At 45.2% G+C, this 17976-nt stretch overlaps 1 protein-coding gene and 3 non-coding genes across 4 annotated transcripts; 3 read left to right on the top strand and 1 right to left on the bottom strand.

The window, feature by feature from the left end:
- Positions 1–1270: 1270 nt before the first annotated feature.
- Positions 1271–8394, bottom strand: lfng (LFNG O-fucosylpeptide 3-beta-N-acetylglucosaminyltransferase). Its single transcript, XM_037090257.1, has 8 exons — positions 7861–8394; positions 4389–4437; positions 4112–4214; positions 3867–4020; positions 3692–3777; positions 3411–3576; positions 3218–3303; positions 1271–2835 (listed from the first exon to the last, which is right to left on the bottom strand). Exons 1-8 carry the CDS (start codon positions 8254–8256, stop codon positions 2769–2771), a joined length of 1107 nt encoding a protein of 368 aa, XP_036946152.1. The 5' UTR covers positions 8257–8394; the 3' UTR covers positions 1271–2768.
- Positions 8395–14391: 5997 nt separating this feature from the next.
- On the top strand, positions 14392–14463 carry trnac-gca. The gene has a single exon. It is a non-coding gene; the product is annotated as a tRNA-Cys (tRNA).
- A 755-nt stretch (positions 14464–15218) lies between these two features.
- Positions 15219–15290, top strand: trnac-gca. Its single transcript has one exon. It is a non-coding gene; the product is annotated as a tRNA-Cys (tRNA).
- A 1187-nt stretch (positions 15291–16477) lies between these two features.
- trnac-gca lies at positions 16478–16549 on the top strand. Its single transcript has one exon. It is a non-coding gene; the product is annotated as a tRNA-Cys (tRNA).
- The last annotated feature ends 1427 nt before the right edge of the window (positions 16550–17976 follow it).

Raw genomic sequence — 17976 nt, 5'->3', positions numbered from 1 at the left:
TATACATCTCTGGAAGGCAAAGCTGTGATTATGGTTTGTGGTGGGGATGTTTGCTCTGAGTAATTTGTCTCCCATGCGAGGCTTTGGTGATGGATCTTCAGCTCTGGGTCTGCTAGAGTTCAGCCAGCATGCTTTCAGACTAATAACATCTTCTTTGTTTTTAAATGGAATTCAGGATAGCAATTAGAAGAATGACAAGTATTCAGTGCTTTTCTGTGTCAGAAGAGTGTAAACTGACAACCGTTGATGTTTTTACTGTTTTTGACTATATATAATGAATTTTATTGAATTTGATGAACTTTAGAGGTGCTTGTTTATGGATTTTGTCACCTCTGAACAGAGCTGAACCGGCGGTTTCTCTCTCTTTACAGTCATCATGCTAAGCTAAGTTAGCCGCCACAGCTGCTGGCTGTAGCTTCACATTTAGCAAATGTGGCCGAGTTATTGTACAAAAGGTAACAAATAGTAACTAAAACCTTCGTACAAGTTGTAAAGTAAAAAGTACTGTAACTCCCACTGACGTGTAGTGGAGTAAGTAACCAGTAACTTTTAAAAAAAGCTCAATATTTGCCTGTAGTGAAGTAAAAGTGTAAAATAACTTTTAAAAAAAACTCTAGTTAAATAAAAAATAGCATGAAATTGAACCCAAGTCACAGACCCACTGTGACAACCCAGGATGAAATGTAACTAAGTACATTTACTCATGTCGTACAATTTTGAGGTACTTGTACTTTCCACTTTCCATACTTTATACTTGATTCATTTCATAACTTAAGTTACTGATTACATGCAGATTATATGCTACATCATCATCAAATCAATTTATTTGATCAGCTTTTAGATTAAAATTTAAAAAAAAAAAAAACTGGTTTAAATAATCAAAACAATGAATGAATATCAGATCAGATAATTGGTTTCCCCATAGTATACTATACTGTATGTACTACTACTATGTACTACTAAAGTTTGTACTACATTCAGTGCTGGAAAATGAGTTTTGATAATTACATAGGCTTGATGTGATATCAGAGACTTTTACTAGAGCACCATTTGAGTGGGTGACTTTCACTTTTACCTTAGTCATATTTTAACACAGTAATTGGACTTTTACTCCACGATGACTCTTGGGTACTTTTTTTTTTAACAACACTGCAACACGTAATCCGGTCGGGCAGTGTCACTTAACACTGAATATAAGGTTTAAAAAGTAATTATTGGTAACATGAAAGGTATGTAGGAGACGGGCAAATAAAAAACATGACAAAGCGTGTAATGTTTCTCAGTGGTTATGCACTTTTATTCAAAGTTTCTAGGTCCCACCATGGGTCCCATGGTAGTTAATACCAGGATCAGCTCATAATCCCTGAGAAGCCAGTATTGGGAATGAACTGCTCAGACCCTCCAGATACTGGAGAATAATAAAACACCACAGTCATGTAACACAGTTCAAAGCAGTACAATACAAAAAAAAAAAAAAATCATGTCCAGGTCATTAAAAGCGTACGTAAACCACAAAATTACATTCTACACATTATACCGTCAGGACTAAGTTAAACACAGTACACAATACTGTCATCAAGATGTACAGCGTCACCCAATATGGGTGAGAGAGAACACAGAGGGAACAGACGCCTCCATGTGTGGAAAACACTGACGTTGCTCTTGTTAAGTTCTCACCTCACAGGCCTCGACAGTTAGCAGCCGGTGTGTTGTGTGTAAATAAAGAACATGGGTTTTTACAATAACAGGAGGCACATCAGTCTTTTTGTGCAAACTATTATAGACTGTGGCTCAGATTACACATGTGGTTATTATTTTAGATGCCAACTGGCTTATATCCGAGACAAAAGTCGCTAAATTCGCCCGCTGTCGAGCCTCGTGAGGTGAGCGTCTTCCCAGGAGCAAATACCAGCTCATTTTGAAACCCAGCTGTGCAATTATATATAAAAAGAACAAAAATAAACTTTTCAAAGCTGATTGCAACCCCCCCAATCAAAATCTCTTCCACTCGTTATTCTTCCCTGATTGTGACAAATGCAAGGAGTCTTATTAAATACATAAAACTTGAATAGATACTGAGATTTTGAGGGGTTATTCAATATTTTCTTTCGTTAAGCTTGGACACAAATCTGAAGCATGTCGTTAAAGGACGTAAATTAGGTCAGTTCGCTAAGAAAATTATCAAAAAGTGCTTCGTCCTGATGTACTTCAGATGCATTTGGAGATCTGCCTACTGCCAGCTCAGCTTTTACGGGAAGAAAAATAACACTGTTAACTCAAAAGCACAACAACATCTTCATATTAGAGCGTTTGTCCGGAGTCATCGGAGTGAAACAAGGAAAAAAAAAATCGGCAGTTATAATGTGAGAAAAGCCTACGAACGAAGACTGTCTTTAAAATAGCGAGAAAAAAACAAAATAAATGTTAATGCAAAAGCTGGCAAAAAAGGCTTGAATATATGACAATACATTCTATGAGAATTGCAGATACATTTACAAGCAACATATACATCACAAAGCTCAACTGATTGCCTGCAAAGCTTAACGCTGAAAGCTACTTCCTGCCGAGAGCCGGAGACGAGGTCCGGGCTCCGGAACGGGAAGGAATATAGTCCCAAGGCGGGCCGCACAGCAGCCCAGTAAAACTATTAAAGACCGCGGACGACTGCAAATACAGCAGCGGCGCGGTCTGATACCAAACACTGGTCCCCACGAGCCTTTCAGATACCGAGGCAGGACGGGGACGAGGATGAGAAAGGAGCGGTCGCCCTAGAAGGCAACCTGGGGGGGACACCAGGGGGTGTCTGGGTACAGGAGACAGTGCACAGACTTGAACCTGGAAGACAGAGAGGAGAGAGATTTGGAGTTAGATTTGCTTAAAACTGAGATTAAACCTGTGAGACTTCATTAAAGGGTCACTCCGCCAATTTCAAAGCGAAGTTTATATGTCTTGAGGAGAACTGCTGAGTATGTGAAGAAAGTAGTATAAAGCCTTTTGTGGCTCCAGGGGAAGCTGCATGTAATCGGATAAATTCCCCCCTGTGATGTCACTAATTGGCCAAGTTGCATTGTGGGTGACGTAGGCAGCAGGTTTTGAAAAGGAAGAAGAATGCGCGGCAAGACACAAAAGGCTTCATGCTACTTTTTTCCGCCTGTAAATGGACTTTGACGTGTAAAAACTGGTGGAGTTGCCCTTTAAACACAGAACGGTCTCTCACCTTGATGGATCCTCCTCCACAGGAAAAGCCCCTTTCAGATTGATGATGTTGCTCTTGTTTTCAAACATCCCATAACTGAGAGTGATCTGGAGGATAAAATACAGACAATATGAGCATCACAGCAAAAAAAAAACAAAAAAAAAACCCGGAAACACACCCAGTTCATGACTTCAGAAACAGAAGAGCCTCTCACCTGCTTGTGAATCTCAGATCTTGACACCTGTTGCAGGTTCTCCAGGTGGGAGTGGAACAGGTTGCTGCGGGTCAGAGGAACCCCCAGAACCGACTCGATGATGTAGCCGATGGTGCAGTCGTCGGGCAGGCGGATCTTCTCTGCCGTGTTCATGAAGTGTCCGCCGCTGGAGGTGACGAAATAATAGACAGCTGGTTAAGAGCTGATTTCTCTTGAGACTGAACGCGCTTTTATTTTGAAAAGCAAACAAGTACATCTCTGCATGTCCTGCCGTTTCTCACCTGGCCCACGGGCTCATCTTCAGCGCCAGGCCCCGGCTCACACAGAAGCCTGCTCCTCCGGTCGCAAACCAGAAGTTGACTGGTTTCTACAAGGACACAGAATAAAGTTTGTCAGCACAGGACGATCTGACAAGAGTAAATGATCTGACACCAAAGGTAAGAATCTTCCACGTACCATCTTATTGTCGCCCAGCCTCTCTGTGGCCTCGATGGGCCGGTCCAGGCTGGGTTTACCGAGGTACATGTCCTGGGTGTGAGGGTACTGGGACAGGAGTTTCACCAGAGTCCGAACATTCACGTAGTTGTCGTCGTCGACGTGACAGAACCACCTGCGCAGCAGACAGAAAGGACTCATTAGATCCAGACTAATGAAGAAATCAGCATTCAAAATAAAAATAATCAACCGTCTGTGATTCTTACTTTTTCCCCGACTCGATGAACTTGTCGTATTCCACCGCCATCTTGCAAGACAGAGCTTGTCGGCTGTGAGCTGCAGAGCAGTTGGTGTTGATTGCATGACTCCCTGTGGCGACGATAAAAGAAATATATTTAGCTCCGTCAGTGGAGGCTCTGTGTACTTCACAGAAGGGGGAATAAAGCTCAAAGCAGAATTTTCATCATCGTTTAGGAACATTTGATGCAACTTCTCAAAGCGCCTCTCTGTTCCCCGCCGAGAAGTCCCCCTCATGAAACTCACCGATTTTCTTTTTCAGCTCCTCGTCCTCTCCGTCTGTGAAGATGTACGTCTGCAAACAAAACAAAGAGACAACACAGATGAGTGCGCTTGCTCTGTAAATCCATAAAAATCAAGACGACTTCGGGCGCTCATGTGGCGTGATCACGACGTCCAAAGTCCTTCCTCCCCTCGCATCCAGCCCGGTGCGATTAGCATCAATCGACGCGTCTTTTATGCAGTGGAAAACACGTCGAGTTAAACAACCCCCGGCTCTAATAAAGCCCTTTTGTCCCGTGTTTCACTCTCTCCATGGCAACTATGCAGCCGCCCCAAAGCATCCCAGACATAGAACAAAGCAGGAGGCAGACTGTCCGCCCCCACGCACACCCCATTCATGCGCCCCATCCCCCGGCTGAGCCCCCATCACTCTGCTGGACCTGCTGCCGGGCTTCAACAGCAGCAAACAGGTCTGACAAACCAAGCAACACAATCCTCTGTGTGTGTGTGTGTGTGTGTGTGTGTGTGTGTGTGTGTGTGTGTGTGCTCGCTGCCATATGACTGACAGACTCAAGGATTGAACCACGAGCCTGCAGGCGCCTGTTAAATGTAGCAGCTACTCATAAAAGAGGAGTTAACAACAAAGAGACGGGAACACACACTTTCAGAAGGAGCGGGGGCAGATTAGACCGAGCAGGTGCAAGCTGCTGAATGGTGACGATGAAAAGGCCGCCGGTGCTGAGCTTTGTAACCGCCAGTGGTCTGTTTACTCTTCACCTCAGGTGAGGCAGCACCTGCCGAGCATCACGCGACCTTATCTGCGCCACGTGTCTCTACACGCCAGGTCGTGGGGGCCTCAGCCCTCACTGACAGACGTTCACCACGGTTGCTGCCGGACCCACTTTTTTTTTGTTTTGTTTTTTGTGTTTTTTACGCTTTTCTTTCTTTCTAACTTTTTATTTGTGTAGCAAACTCTCAGCAGATGCAGCTCGATGCTTGTATTTGTTTAAGGAAGGGTGGTGGTTTTCGCTGGTGAAGGGATCAGAGGCTGGCGCTGTTTGCTTTAAAGCCCGTTGAATAGACAGCCTAATCACCGAGGCAGCTGCCAGAGCTGCCAGGGCCCTGACAGAGGGAGGGAGGGAAGAGAGGGAGAGAGGGAGAGAGGAGGAGGAGGGGGAGGAGGAGGAGGGGGTCTCACTGCTGATTAGTAAATCGAAAACCATGTGTGGCCATTCACCCCCACTTCACCCTCTCTCCTCCTCCTCCTCCCCCTCCAACCAGAGCCTCTTGAATAGAACAATGCTGTGAGTTTTCATGCTGGGTAAAGTCTCCACTGGGTAAATTCGAAATATGTTTGCCAGCATTTGCATACAGCTGCAGGAGTTAACTAAAGAGAAACCTCCCGGGAAAGTCCGCCTTTGTTTCTTAACTGAAACTTAAAAGAACACTTACTTTCGGTGAATACTAATTCCTACCGAAAAAGAAAGAAAGAGGAGTTCGAGGCAGAGATAAGAGGGGACAGAGTGGAGGAAGAGGAGGAGGAGGAGGGGGCTCCTGACCACAGGAAGGCCTGGCACGGCCCTGTCTGAGCCGAACGTGGTGCCTGGCTGGCTGTCTCCAGCTCCACGGGAAGGAAGGGCATCGCTCCCCTCCCTCCATCGAACACTTCCCCCCTCTGTCCAAGAAATTCAAAGCATTTTTCCATCAGGACAAATGATTTGGACATCAGAGTGCTCGAGTGGCCGCAGCGCCGACAGTAAAAAGATGAAGAGCAGGCACAGATTTTCTTCCGAGCCCGGGCTTCTGAATCCTTCTGATTAACTCGACCACTCAGCCAAGTGTTTTCTCTCCTAAAACGCTAAAAGCGCTCTTTGTTGGGTTGCTGGCTAATTATCATACTCTTAAGAGAGGAATGCATGGCACACCATGAAGATGGAGGTGCCAGCTGCAAAATGAATTCACGCTCTGATGGAAGCAGCTGCTACTTGCCAGATCTAGAGATCAATTTGTGGCCGATCGACGCTCTGGAACGAGAAGTTCAATTTCGTTTGTCTTTTCTTTTACAGTTCTGAAAATCCGTTGTCGGAGGGAAGAGGTGCTGGATTTTAAAAAAAAAAAAAAAGTTCTAAAATGACTTTGGTCTGCCTGTCTGGTTCTCGCCACAGAGGAGATCTTTTCACATGAATGCTGTTTACTCTCTGAATGGGCTCAAAGATTAAGAAGGCCACAGGCACTATTGTGTCAACTCGGCTATCACTGAGATAATCTTCCCTCCCTCTTCTCATGTAAACAGCGGCAGATAGCAGCAGCTCCATCTGCATACGAGGGAAGGGGATCTCACAAGCAGCGGCGAGAAATCACAAAGTCCTCGCAGGAGCAATACTTTTTCTCCCTCGCGTCTCTAAAAGCGAATCCAAACTCGGCAGATGTTTAGTCAGCTGAGCGTGAGAATCAAACCTGAACACCGAGGATGCACCATATGTACATTGTGGGAACTGGGAGCATCATATGGCTGGCATTAAGGCCGTCCTTTGTTACCCTCTCCTGACCACCTGTCACCCTTTCCTGCAGGAACTCCCTCTTGCATTGTGAGCTCAGTCTGTCCTTTTTCTTTCTTTTTTTTTTTTGTCCACGCAGCCACCCCCGCCAGCTGCCTCCCTGCCCGCGAGCCCTGCTGCTGGCTCTGTCAGGATGGGTTAACTAACTAACTAACATCCACCTGTGCGGCGTGAGCAGATGTTGCAGGTGACTCCATCTGATCTGCCTCTGACTGACAGCCTGGGATTATCCACTTTGGAGGTGCACCAGATGAAAGACAGGGAACCTTGTGTGTGACAGCGCCCGAGGCAAATTAAAAAGACTTCAGAGAGAAGCACATGTGACGCCTCTGGGTGCAGGATAAAATCACTTTGACTAAAGCCGAGCGTGTCTTTGTGCAGCTCGCTTCCCGGCGCAAACTTGCCTATAGATGCACCCCTTTGTCCCTCCCCAAAGCATCCCCTTAACGAAGCCCCCCAGTTTTCCCATCCCTCCAGCAAAGCTTGACCCAGACTCGGCTCCCACGTTCCCATGGAGAGAGGGGAGACAAGGGGCTGGGAAAGCTTTTCTTCCCCCTTCAGAAAGACGCTTTGTTAGTCCTGGAAGGGGGACAGCGCCGGAGCTTGGTGCTGTGAAGCATCCATTGCACCGGGGGCATTCACAGGGACACCCAAAGAGGAGGAGGGATAATAGAGAGTGGGGGGAGAGAGAGAGAGAGGGGAGAAGAGGGAGAGCTGAAACTGCTCCCCTCCGTTTCTCAGGGACATCACTCAGAGGAGAATAAAAAGTGACAGAGCTGGAGGAACTCAGCAGTGAGCCGGGGTGGGGAGGGGGGCAAACAATGCAGCCATGAAACACACATCACCTCCACACCAATCCCTCAGACCAACAGTTCCCTGCGCACAAAACATGACAGATCTCAAAAATGTTTTTTTTTTTTTTTGCACTGGTCCTTTACCTGCTGCATGTTTCTGGAGATCCACGTGTCGAGCAGCAGGTTCAGCCTGGACTGGTGGAACTTCTTGGTGGTCTTCACGGCGATGAAGATGTCCCCGGCGCCGATGTCCTCTGCCGGGGGCGGGTCGGCGGAGGACGCGGGGGAGCGCGCCGGCCTCTCCACCTCCCTGCGGCCCCGGGTCAGCTTGGTGAAGTAGGCGGAGAAGCCGCTCTTCGCCGGCGCGTCCTCCTCCCGGAGCAGAGCGCGCGTCCCTGCGTCCTGCTCCGCGCTCGGCTCCGCGTCCAGCTGAGCGCGGTGATGCTGCTGCTGCTGCACGGCGACCAGCAGCAGCAGCAGGCAGACGCAGGCTGTGCTGGCAGCAGTGATGGCTGCCTTCTTTCCATTATTCTTCAACATGATTAAACCCAAAAAAAAAAAAAAAAAAGACTAAAAACTATGAAGCGGCGCGACGAAACTCCAAAGCAAAGTCCATATGGTGTTCTTGTCTTTTAAACGACTCGTCCGTCGAGGTGCATGGTTCAATCACGTATGGATGAATAGAAAAGAAGGGGCATTTATAAGCTTCCGTGCTGGCCACGCCTCATGGGAGGTCCTCGAACGCAGCATGCCGGGCGGTGACGCAGCAAAGAGGCGTGGTCACAACTTTTGTGTCACCTACATGGAAGTTGAGATAGTGTGAGTGAAAGATTGACCCCAAGGGAAACAAAACAGGCAGGAAAAGGTGTGTTGAAGCCGCACCTGCATCACAAACACACTCTGAGATCCACATTCGCAGTCAAGACCTGTGAAGCTGTTTGGGACTCAGCCGACTGTGAGCTCAGGGGAAAAAAAAAAAAAAAAAAACAGCCCCTATTGTTCCCCGCTGACCTTGTGAGGACTCTAAACAGTTGGCCCATTCCTGAACACTTGTTATTCAAATTCTGGCTCTCGCAAACCGAGTGCCGTCTGCTGCCGGGCCGCTCGCCGAAAGACACGCAGGGGCGACGTGCAGCTGGTGGAGCCACAATGAGGCACCCATCCCCACCCCCCCACCCACCACGACTCCCAGGAACCTACCAGATTTAGACGGTTCGGAATCAAACAAATGTCTGGTTAAATATAATCTGGGGGAATTTTAACAACAACCACAGTGTGAGGTTGAATCTCTTTGTTTTGTACAGAGGCAGCTGGAAACACAAGTCTCACTCCAGATATCGTGTGAGGTCACTTTTGTGATGAAACTCCCAAAAAGTCAATGTTGTTTGAGGGAAAGTCTGAGTCGCGCCCCACATTTACACGCCGCGTCTCTAGTTGAAGGAAAAATTCACCCAAAAAATGAATCCTTTATCTTCTCGCCTCATGTCCAAAGTCCAGGAGAACAACCCAGGATTAAAGAGAACGAAACACCTGCAGTGGAAATAGATTTTTCCCTGAGAAAAAAGATTTTGATGAACTATTATCTGACTAGCGCCAAGACAAATAAAGACAGAGGAGTTAAAGGAGCAGTTCCCCCCAAACTGAGTCATTATCTCTTTCACCCTCGTGCTGATGGAAAGTCAGGTGAAGATTTGTTGCCCGCAAAACATTTCCTGGAGCTTTTTACTGATATATTACTGTTACATGTTAGTTTGTAGCGCGGTACCCCAACACCGGTTGTTTAGGAGAATTGCTGTGAAGCTCCAGAAATGTCTTGTGGACTTTGAATCTTCACCGACTTTCCATCAGCTCGATGGTGAGCTGATAAAAGAGGGACATTTTCATTTTGGCGTGAACTTATCCTTTAACTCCTCTGTCTTTACTTGCAGTTGGACTAGTCGGAGAGCTGTTTCACAAGAGAGAAACTCATTTTCCACTGCAGGTGTTTCTTTGTTTTAGCTCTGGCACACGGGACATGAGTTACCTCTCTGCTTTGTCGCTCCTGACAAGCTCTTTTATTCACATTTTTAAAAGTGCGCACAGAAAAGGCGTCTAAAAAGCAAGCAGCAGAAACCAGGCAGAGGGGGCCGTCTCCGTGGCCCCCATTCTTCTCCGATCACCCCCCTCTTTCTGCCGGGGCTTGCGGGGCATTCGTCCCACCTCGGAAACTCTCTTTGCTCCTTTGGACTCGTGGAAACAATGTCGGTTGTTAAAAGTTCTGCAGCCGTATTAGCTCCGGCCTCCCCCTCGCTTCAGCCTTTTGCTCGCTACTCTGACACCAGTAGAAAAAACACTTTCTTGTCCCTTTTGAACACAGCTCCCCCCCTCCTCCTCTGAACACTACTTCTGAATACCAGTTAGATTAAACCCAGTTTCTTCAGACAAGCCCACTTCCTCACCACAGCGGCCACAAACCCACAAATAAACACCGCAGCGGGCTTGATTTTACCGCTGATGGTCTCAGCATGTGGGGGGATCTGCTATTTATAGATCCTGCCTATACAAAGCTGATTATACACGATGTATGACAGGTAAAGAGCGCCGCGACCGTCCAGAAGAAAACATCAAGTGTCTCTTTTCATTCTTTGATACATGTCGAAGTGGAAACACATGTGCACAACCAGCTATAACTCGATACCCTGCATATGGATCCAACGCAGCATGGAAGACATTAACTCAAAGCCACATCTTTGGCTTTTTATTTTTATGTTCCAGTCCGTCTGACATTCCTCCGGATGGTTCCTCGGAGCGTTTGAAGCTCTTGTTTATTAGTCGCTGATTCAAATATGTGTCCGCTGAATTCCAGTCGTTCATATTCTGATCTGAGATGCCGCTGTGGAAGACGAGACTGAGACCTCCCGCAAACTGAACTCTCTTGGATCGTATTCTCAAAGGCATTTTTCTCAGCGGAGCTCTGTCGAACTTATCCTCGTGATATCTTGATGGTGATGTGGAAGCACTTTGCTGTGTTTGATTTGTCATTTGTTATAATGTGTTGTGGTTGTTTTTGTTCAACAGGTGTCACAGAGAAAAAAAATGACTTCCGAAACTATAACAAACGAAACTAACAGCGTATATCCATGTCTCATGGGTGACATGAATGTTTCAGGGCACCTTCCCAAACGTAAAGAGCATGTGAACTGCACTGTAAAGTCATACTATAGGAACATACTTAATGTAACTACGTAGGTCATTTCAACTTCGAATGTCAAGTTGAGACCACGCAACTCATTAAATAAACACCCCGGGCACATCGGTCAGAAAAAGCCACTAACACTAATTGACATATGGCTTTTGTCTTCAGCTGGAAAAGGAATAATCAGCATTCGTTCCTGTGCAACATGACTTTTTTTCATATTCATCAGTTCCAGCTTCATCACTTTCCTTGGAGACATGACATCTGTGTGGAAACGCTCGTTTTTGAAGTTAAGGGCGCTGGCATACAAATCGTTTTCTGTTCGTCCCTGTTCAAGTAACACTGGACTTTTTGTGTTGCACTTTGAGTTGCCTTGTGTCTGAATTGTGCTATATAAATAAACTTGCCTTGCCTTGAGTTTGAAATACAGCATATTAAAAATCTAACTTCCAAAAACATTATCGCTGGCCTTGTGTTCTGCACGTCTTCTTAACAGAGCTGAGAGAGAAGCGAGATGGCTCACTCCTTCACTCTGGAGTAAAAAACAGACTGATGTGTTAAAATCATAAAGTTTTCTTCAACTTCCACAAGCTGTGGAAAAGGAGTAAATAATCTATTTATGGTGGGTTTATCCACATTCAAAGCACTCATTTATTCATATTACATATATAATTTTGGTGTAAAAGTGTTTCATGATTGTTGAAGTTAAGTTGTCGAGTTATTAGCAACTGGGACGTTGTTCAGTCAGCATTGAATTTGCAAGAGAGACTGAAATTAAAAGTAGAAAATAGTAACCGCCGCAAAAACGTCTGGCGATGAGAAAAGAAGTTAAGTTCATCTATTATCGGTTCACTTACATTAAAAAAAAACCTTCATATGCACTGCTTTTGATGTAAAAATGGTGTAAGTCTGTAAAAAAATCAAGAATAGCATGTTAGCAGACTTCCCAGCATGCACTGTTTTAGAGTAAAAACTCATCAGGCGTCTTGTTTATTTGTTGTCAGTCAAACATGATGGGTTCTTCCTGCGTGTCTCGTATTAAATGCCTGAGCCTACATGTATACACGAGCTATAATTACGTATGAATGGTTCTACCCTGTGAAGATCAGCGGGAGCTGGGCGACGGGATCGCTCTTCAGTCCTGTTTATGTTCCCAGCGTGGACACACTAGCTCTGATGGGATTACAGGTCACACCAGAAGTGAGAGCCGGGGGAACCGGGCGTCCTCCTCAGAACTCGGCTTCAGTTTCCCCCCTCCACATGCAACTTTAGAGGAGGCTCTCCGAGGACCGCGGCTGAGAACGCTTCGGCTGCTTCCAGAGACAAATAAATATGGCCCGCTCTCATTGATCTGCAGGGAGAGTTCCCATCAGCCTGGATCGAGCTTGTTCAGGTGAACGCAACAAGCCGAGGGAAATGGAATGAGTTCATATTCTTAGCTGAGATAAAGGGAGCAACATCCCAAAACACTTCACACAGAGACTGTAGGAATCCCATGTGACTGAATGGACTCCAGGCTGATTCACGTACACACAGAGCTGCGTGGAAACGAGCTGAGAGCAAAATCCTGCTTTTGGTTTGCTTAAAAACTCTCCGAGCTGAATGAGTGCAGATCAGATTCTCCAACTGTAAATGATCAACCAGGAGTGTCAGGTTACATCCTGGCATGCCCGGACATGTTGAACATAATTTTCCTCCATTCAATAAATTGGAGCTATAAAGATCATCGGGCCAGAAACGGCAGCCTTGTTAAGTCAGATGGATATTTGTCTTTGTTTCACAACAGCACAGACGTCTCTCCACACTGTACAAAAACCACTTATTGTTGCTGGAAACTAGATATTCGCTGGGGACCCCTCAGGTTTATATTTCCACCAAGCGCTCACCGAGCTCAAGGGACCTCTAAAAGCTGTTGACAACTTTGAGTTATTCCCATATCAGAATGTAAATTTAAGAGCCAGGAGGTCGATGGTTGCATGTCCCAAAACAAGCCTATGAAAAGGCCCCTTGTGTCGGGTTAAACAATCATTTTTTTCCGGAGCAGTGCACAGTGTCTTTTTGTCTGCGCTGGCTGTATAGGTACCTTGCTGGGACGAACAATGGGAAGTCCAGCAGACAAAGAGGAGACACAGGAGCCATTGAGGTGCTTTAAATAGTTTGTTGTGCCCCTTTTCTCACCGAGATGCATGAACTGTGTGAGTAATTGACGAGTCAATGCGCATAATCAGTACTCAGCCTGAGGTACTCGGTCGACATCTTGCCAATGAGATTCTTGCTGAATTCTGCAAGATATATATGTGCTGTTGGGGTTGATGCTATATCACCTGACTGCCAGAAATAATCTAACGGGCCTAACAGGACCAGCGTCGCCATGTTTCTTTTTTTCAGGCTTGTCCAACCCAGCAGCAGTAACTAAGTTGGTCAGTTCCTATAGTATACAGTTAATATACATCCATCCAAATATATCTCTATGTATTTTCTCTGATATCACAGGACATGACATGTAAAGAGTTTGTTCTAAATGTAAAACATCCATGTGGGAGTCAGCCGACTCTTGATTTGTCGGAGGATGTATCAGTAGCGATGAAGTTTACTCTAAATTTCTTGGCTAAATAAACGAGCTCGGCGCTCTGAGGCGAGGGACAATCTCCGCTGCCGAGGAGAAAAAAACACGACTCTGCAGATCCAATGAAAACAGGAAACTCGCGGCCGGTGGTTGATGTCCTATTTTAAAGCGCCCCCTTCCCCTCCCGTCATAATTGTTCCCCTTTTTTCACTTTCTTCTCCATAACCAGGCGAACACAAGTCATTTGCATAACTGTTCAGACCTGCTCGTCACCCCCTGGTCTGCCCTACTTCCACTCCGTCAGCCTAATGCTTCCCAGCACTCTCTCTTTGTGCCGGCTCTTGTTGTTCTGGGAACATCAAATGATCGACATATTAAATTAGGAGGACTCGAGTCTAGTCTGGTCTCTACGGCCTCACAACTCCAAACGTACGATGGGGGAGAGCGGCTGTGTGTTGTGTCTTTCCAAACCAGAGTTACAGGCCGGGCTTTATGTTGTGAAACATGAAGAGGTGCAGAGATATGATCTGTGTTTGTGTGTGTGTATTATGGTGGAAGAATAGGGCTGTGGGATCTGATACTGTGAAAATGACAGGGCAGTCTGATGTGTCAGACTCTCACGGGACAGCAGGCAGAGCGGAGCTCCGGCTCCGGTGGGAAACTGCTGAGGTTTCACTCACGGAGTGTTATGTGGGTGTCGCACGCATTGTGTAATTTCTCTCTCTCTCTTTTTTTTTTTTTTGTCCCGAAGGAGATCTGAGTGGCTGCAGACATTTTCGGGGTTAGTGGTAACAACCACAATGGAAATGATTGTCTGAAATAAAGAAGTTAAGCACAAAAGGACAATCACCAGTTCTTTACATCCCCTTTTAGAGATAGTTTCTGTGGCGGATCTGTTCCTTATTCAACTTCATTTTTTCACTCTTGCTTATGAGGGGGTATAGCTCAGTGGTAGAGCATTTGACTGCAGATCAAGAGGTCTCCGGTTCAATTCCGGATGCCCCCTTACCTTTAGCAGGGGCAAATGTACAAAAACGCTTCAACCTGAATTACGCAGTTGCTGCAGACACATAATGTAAAAACACTTTAATGAAGGCTACAATTAAAGATTCAGAAGCTGTAAAAGTACTGAAACCCACTGTGGCTCTTACAGTAGACAAGTTGTGTGTTCCGGTCAGGTTTAGGCACAAATGACACTTGGTTGCTGTCACATTATCACATCATGTTTTGGCTAATCTGGATCTGTCACAGCTGTGAATTGTCCTGAGGCCATGTTAAAAATATCCAGTGTTTTCATGCTTACAAAGCTCATCTCACCATCTATGATAGGTATCATGTGTGCAAATTCATCATACTTATCACAGGTTTTGTGGGGGTATAGCTCAGTGGACTCCGGTTCAAATCCGGATGCCCCCTTTACCTTTCGAGTCACAGATGTAAGACTTGAACTGGAGGCTATTGAGCTGCACTCTTGTGAAACAGGCAACTTAACAGTGGATGACTTACGACTCTGCATGCTGAAATCCAACCATGCTCTAATGGTCACCTTTAGTTGCCGCGTTAGCAGAACCTCGTGTGTTGTTTTACCTTATCTGTCGCCACAAAAACAGCTGGAAATTGTCCCAAAGTCTCGTTAAAAACATCCAGTGATCTCAAACATACAAATGTTGAAAAAACATGTGGAACAATTGTGTTTCATTTGGCAGCTGTGTACCTCCACCATCCCTGAGCTTATACCCGAGTATGTACCCGGTTTCATGAGGGGGTATAGCTCAGTGGTAGAGCATTTGACTGCAGATCAAGAGGTCTCTGGTTCAATTCCGGATGCCCCCTTACCTTTAGCTTCACAGAAATTAATCTGTAAGCAAAACTAACCATAACCTCCAGTGTTGTGAAAATATACAAGAAGCAGGTGTATGAATGAATGAAGAGCTGCATACTGTTAAATTACTAAAAAAAACAGTTATGCTCATACACTTGAAGAGTTGTGTGGTCTAGTTAGGTTTCAGCACACATACCACTTGGCAACTGTTGTGTCATTATGTTACATTTTCGTTTATCTGGTTCTGTGCTGTTATAAGTATCCAGTGTTTTCATGCTTACAAAGCTAAAAAAAAAAAGCCGTCTTTGATATTTATTAAGTGCAAATATTTTACCTCTTTCAATACTACTTCATGGGTGATATAGCTCAGTATTTGACTGCAGATCAGGAGGTCTCCAGCTTGAATCTGGATTCCCCCTTAACCTTTAGATAAAAAAGAAAATAACTCATCAGAATCAGACGAGTTTTCCTTACCGGCTGTTGTTCGACACATTAACAGCTGGAATTAGTAAAAAAAAAAAAAAGATGTATAAAAAAAAGTTCTCAGCTGCCGATTGTCCCAACCTCTCAACAAAAGTATGTGTTTTTTTGGCCAAAAACACAGCTGGAAAATGTCCCGATGTGTTCATGTACCAGTGGGTCATTTACTTCCTTTAGTGTTTTTAACTCTTAAGGGGGTATAGCTCAGTGGTAGACTGCAGATAAAGAGGTCCCTGGTTTAAATCCTGATGCCCCCTGACCCCCAACAGGAACGACGCCCTTATAGAAATCAATTTATTGGAAAACAAATCACTGAACGGTATTACTGTGAAAATATGCAAGAAAATAATGGACGAGTTAAAGATGGACATGCTGTTTAAATGCTAAAGCACTTAAAAAGAGGTGATGTATGCAGCTCACTGTAGAAAAAGCCCTCTTTTTGTGTACGAGTCAAAGATTTTCAGAAAAGAAGCAGAAATTTTTATCTGGCTGTGAATTCTCCCAGCGCCTGGTTAGGAACATCCAGAGTCTTTGTGCTTCCAAATGTAGAAACACCATCTTGAATGGTCACTTTTTGCTCGGCAGCCGTCTCACTAAGCTGTATAGCACAACCATATCTACAATTATACTGTATATGTGTATTCATGTATGTGCTATGACACATTTTTTTAAAAATTATGGTAGTACCCTAACTTCTTTCCGTACATATTCAGGTAAGGGGGGTATAGCTCAGTGGTAGAGCATTTGACTGCAGATCAAGAGGTCTCCGGTTCAAATCCGGATGCCCCCTTAACATCGTGGAACTGTTCCAGCTCTTTACTTTCGTTATAAAGTATACAGACATGTCTGGATAATCACCTGTTGTCAATGAAGCGCTGTATCTACGTTTGGCAAATGTCTTGAAGCAGCTTCCTCTCTTCTAACTAACTGGAGGGGAATTCCAGGCGTTTAAACTCTTCATGGGAGTGTCCAAAGTTTAAACGCCTGCAACTCCCCTGCAGTTAGTCCCCAACACCTGCACCTGATGCTAAAACACTACTACCATGACGGGATGTATCTCAGCGGCAGATCTGACTACAGTTCTCCAGTTCTGCACAATTCAAGCAGCAGTTGTAAAAGCAAACGCAAGGAAAGTTGATTTAAACTTTTATCAATTTTAAAGCATTTTGTACTATCTTGATCATCAAAAGACATCAAAAGCATCATTTCTTGCTGCATATAGCCCCTTTGCTGATCCTGGCGGCCCTGTGACCACAGATGAAATGGCGTTCAGAGTCCTCTGGGTCTCTCGCTTCAGAGCGTCCTGTCACTGGATCTGTTTAGAAACCTTCTCACTTCCCGCTCCTCTGGGCTTTGTGGCATCCCAAAAACACAACCACAGCAGACATTCCCCGTCAGGAGAGGCCTGGATATTTCCGAGATGCTTTAACTCAATGTTCTCCTGTGAAAAATGACAGACGGGTTAAAAAAAAAAACTCAAGGTCAATCATGTCTGCAACTCACTCCATCTGTATCTGTTTAGGATTTTTAATGTTTGTCCATTAGCAACCAGCAGGATTAATCATTTTCAGAGGATCGAGGTTAATTGCCCCCTCTTTTTTGTTGTTTTTGTTACTCGTTTGGATTTTCGTTCATGTTTTTGTGGCAAAGTTCAATAGGGGCTTATTGTTTACTGAGGGGGAGCTCCGCGGGGAGCAGGGTGATATACAGCAACAGGGGAGGCCTGACGAATTAGGGAGGCATGACAATGAAACACAGATGTGAGTGAAGGAGAGTTTATTACTGGAAAACAGCAAGAGATAATGTGGTAAATGCTCACTAATTATCAAAGACATTCTGTTAAGTGATTGAGAATGTGACAGTAAGGATAAAAAAAAGTCGGAGCAGATGTTTTTCCTGTCCTTTTTGGTTTATGAATACAGATGTTGCCATTTTTTATTTTTTTTATCTCTGAAAGCTGTCGTGTATTTTTGTGATCCGTTAATTGCAATTAAAACTGGTGTTAAATGACAATATTAAAGGATAGCGGGATTAAAGGCTATGGAGGCTAAGCAGGGCTGCCACATGGCGTATTTTAACCCATCAGAAAATCCACTGTAGTTACAGACGCGCATGTACACATGCACCTTCTTCCCAGACCGTCCGACCTGGTCAGCTGAGGGAATCCGCTCATTTTGATACCCGGGATTATTTCCTGGCACCAGTTCTGGCGCAGCT

This window comes from Acanthopagrus latus, chromosome 23 (assembly GCF_904848185.1).
Source record: "Acanthopagrus latus isolate v.2019 chromosome 23, fAcaLat1.1, whole genome shotgun sequence".
NCBI lineage: Eukaryota > Metazoa > Chordata > Actinopteri > Spariformes > Sparidae > Acanthopagrus > Acanthopagrus latus.
The sequence above is the reverse complement of the archived record's forward strand: the minus strand, read 5'-3'. Positions and strand labels throughout refer to the sequence as shown.

What these genes read in the sequence shown, in the direction of transcription:
- lfng (XM_037090257.1), bottom strand. Translation starts at nt 8,256, where the DNA reads ATGTTGAAGAATAATGGAAAGAAGGCAGCCATCACTGCTGCCAGCACA. An exon ending in TTCATCGAGTCGGGGAAAAA is followed by an intron (nt 4,021 to 4,111) that starts GTAAGAATCACA and finishes TCTGCTGCGCAG; the next exon opens with GTGGTTCTGTCACGTCGACG. An exon ending in GTGGAGGAGGATCCATCAAG is followed by an intron (nt 2,836 to 3,217) that starts GTGAGAGACCGT and finishes TCTGTCTTCCAG; the next exon opens with GTTCAAGTCTGTGCACTGTC.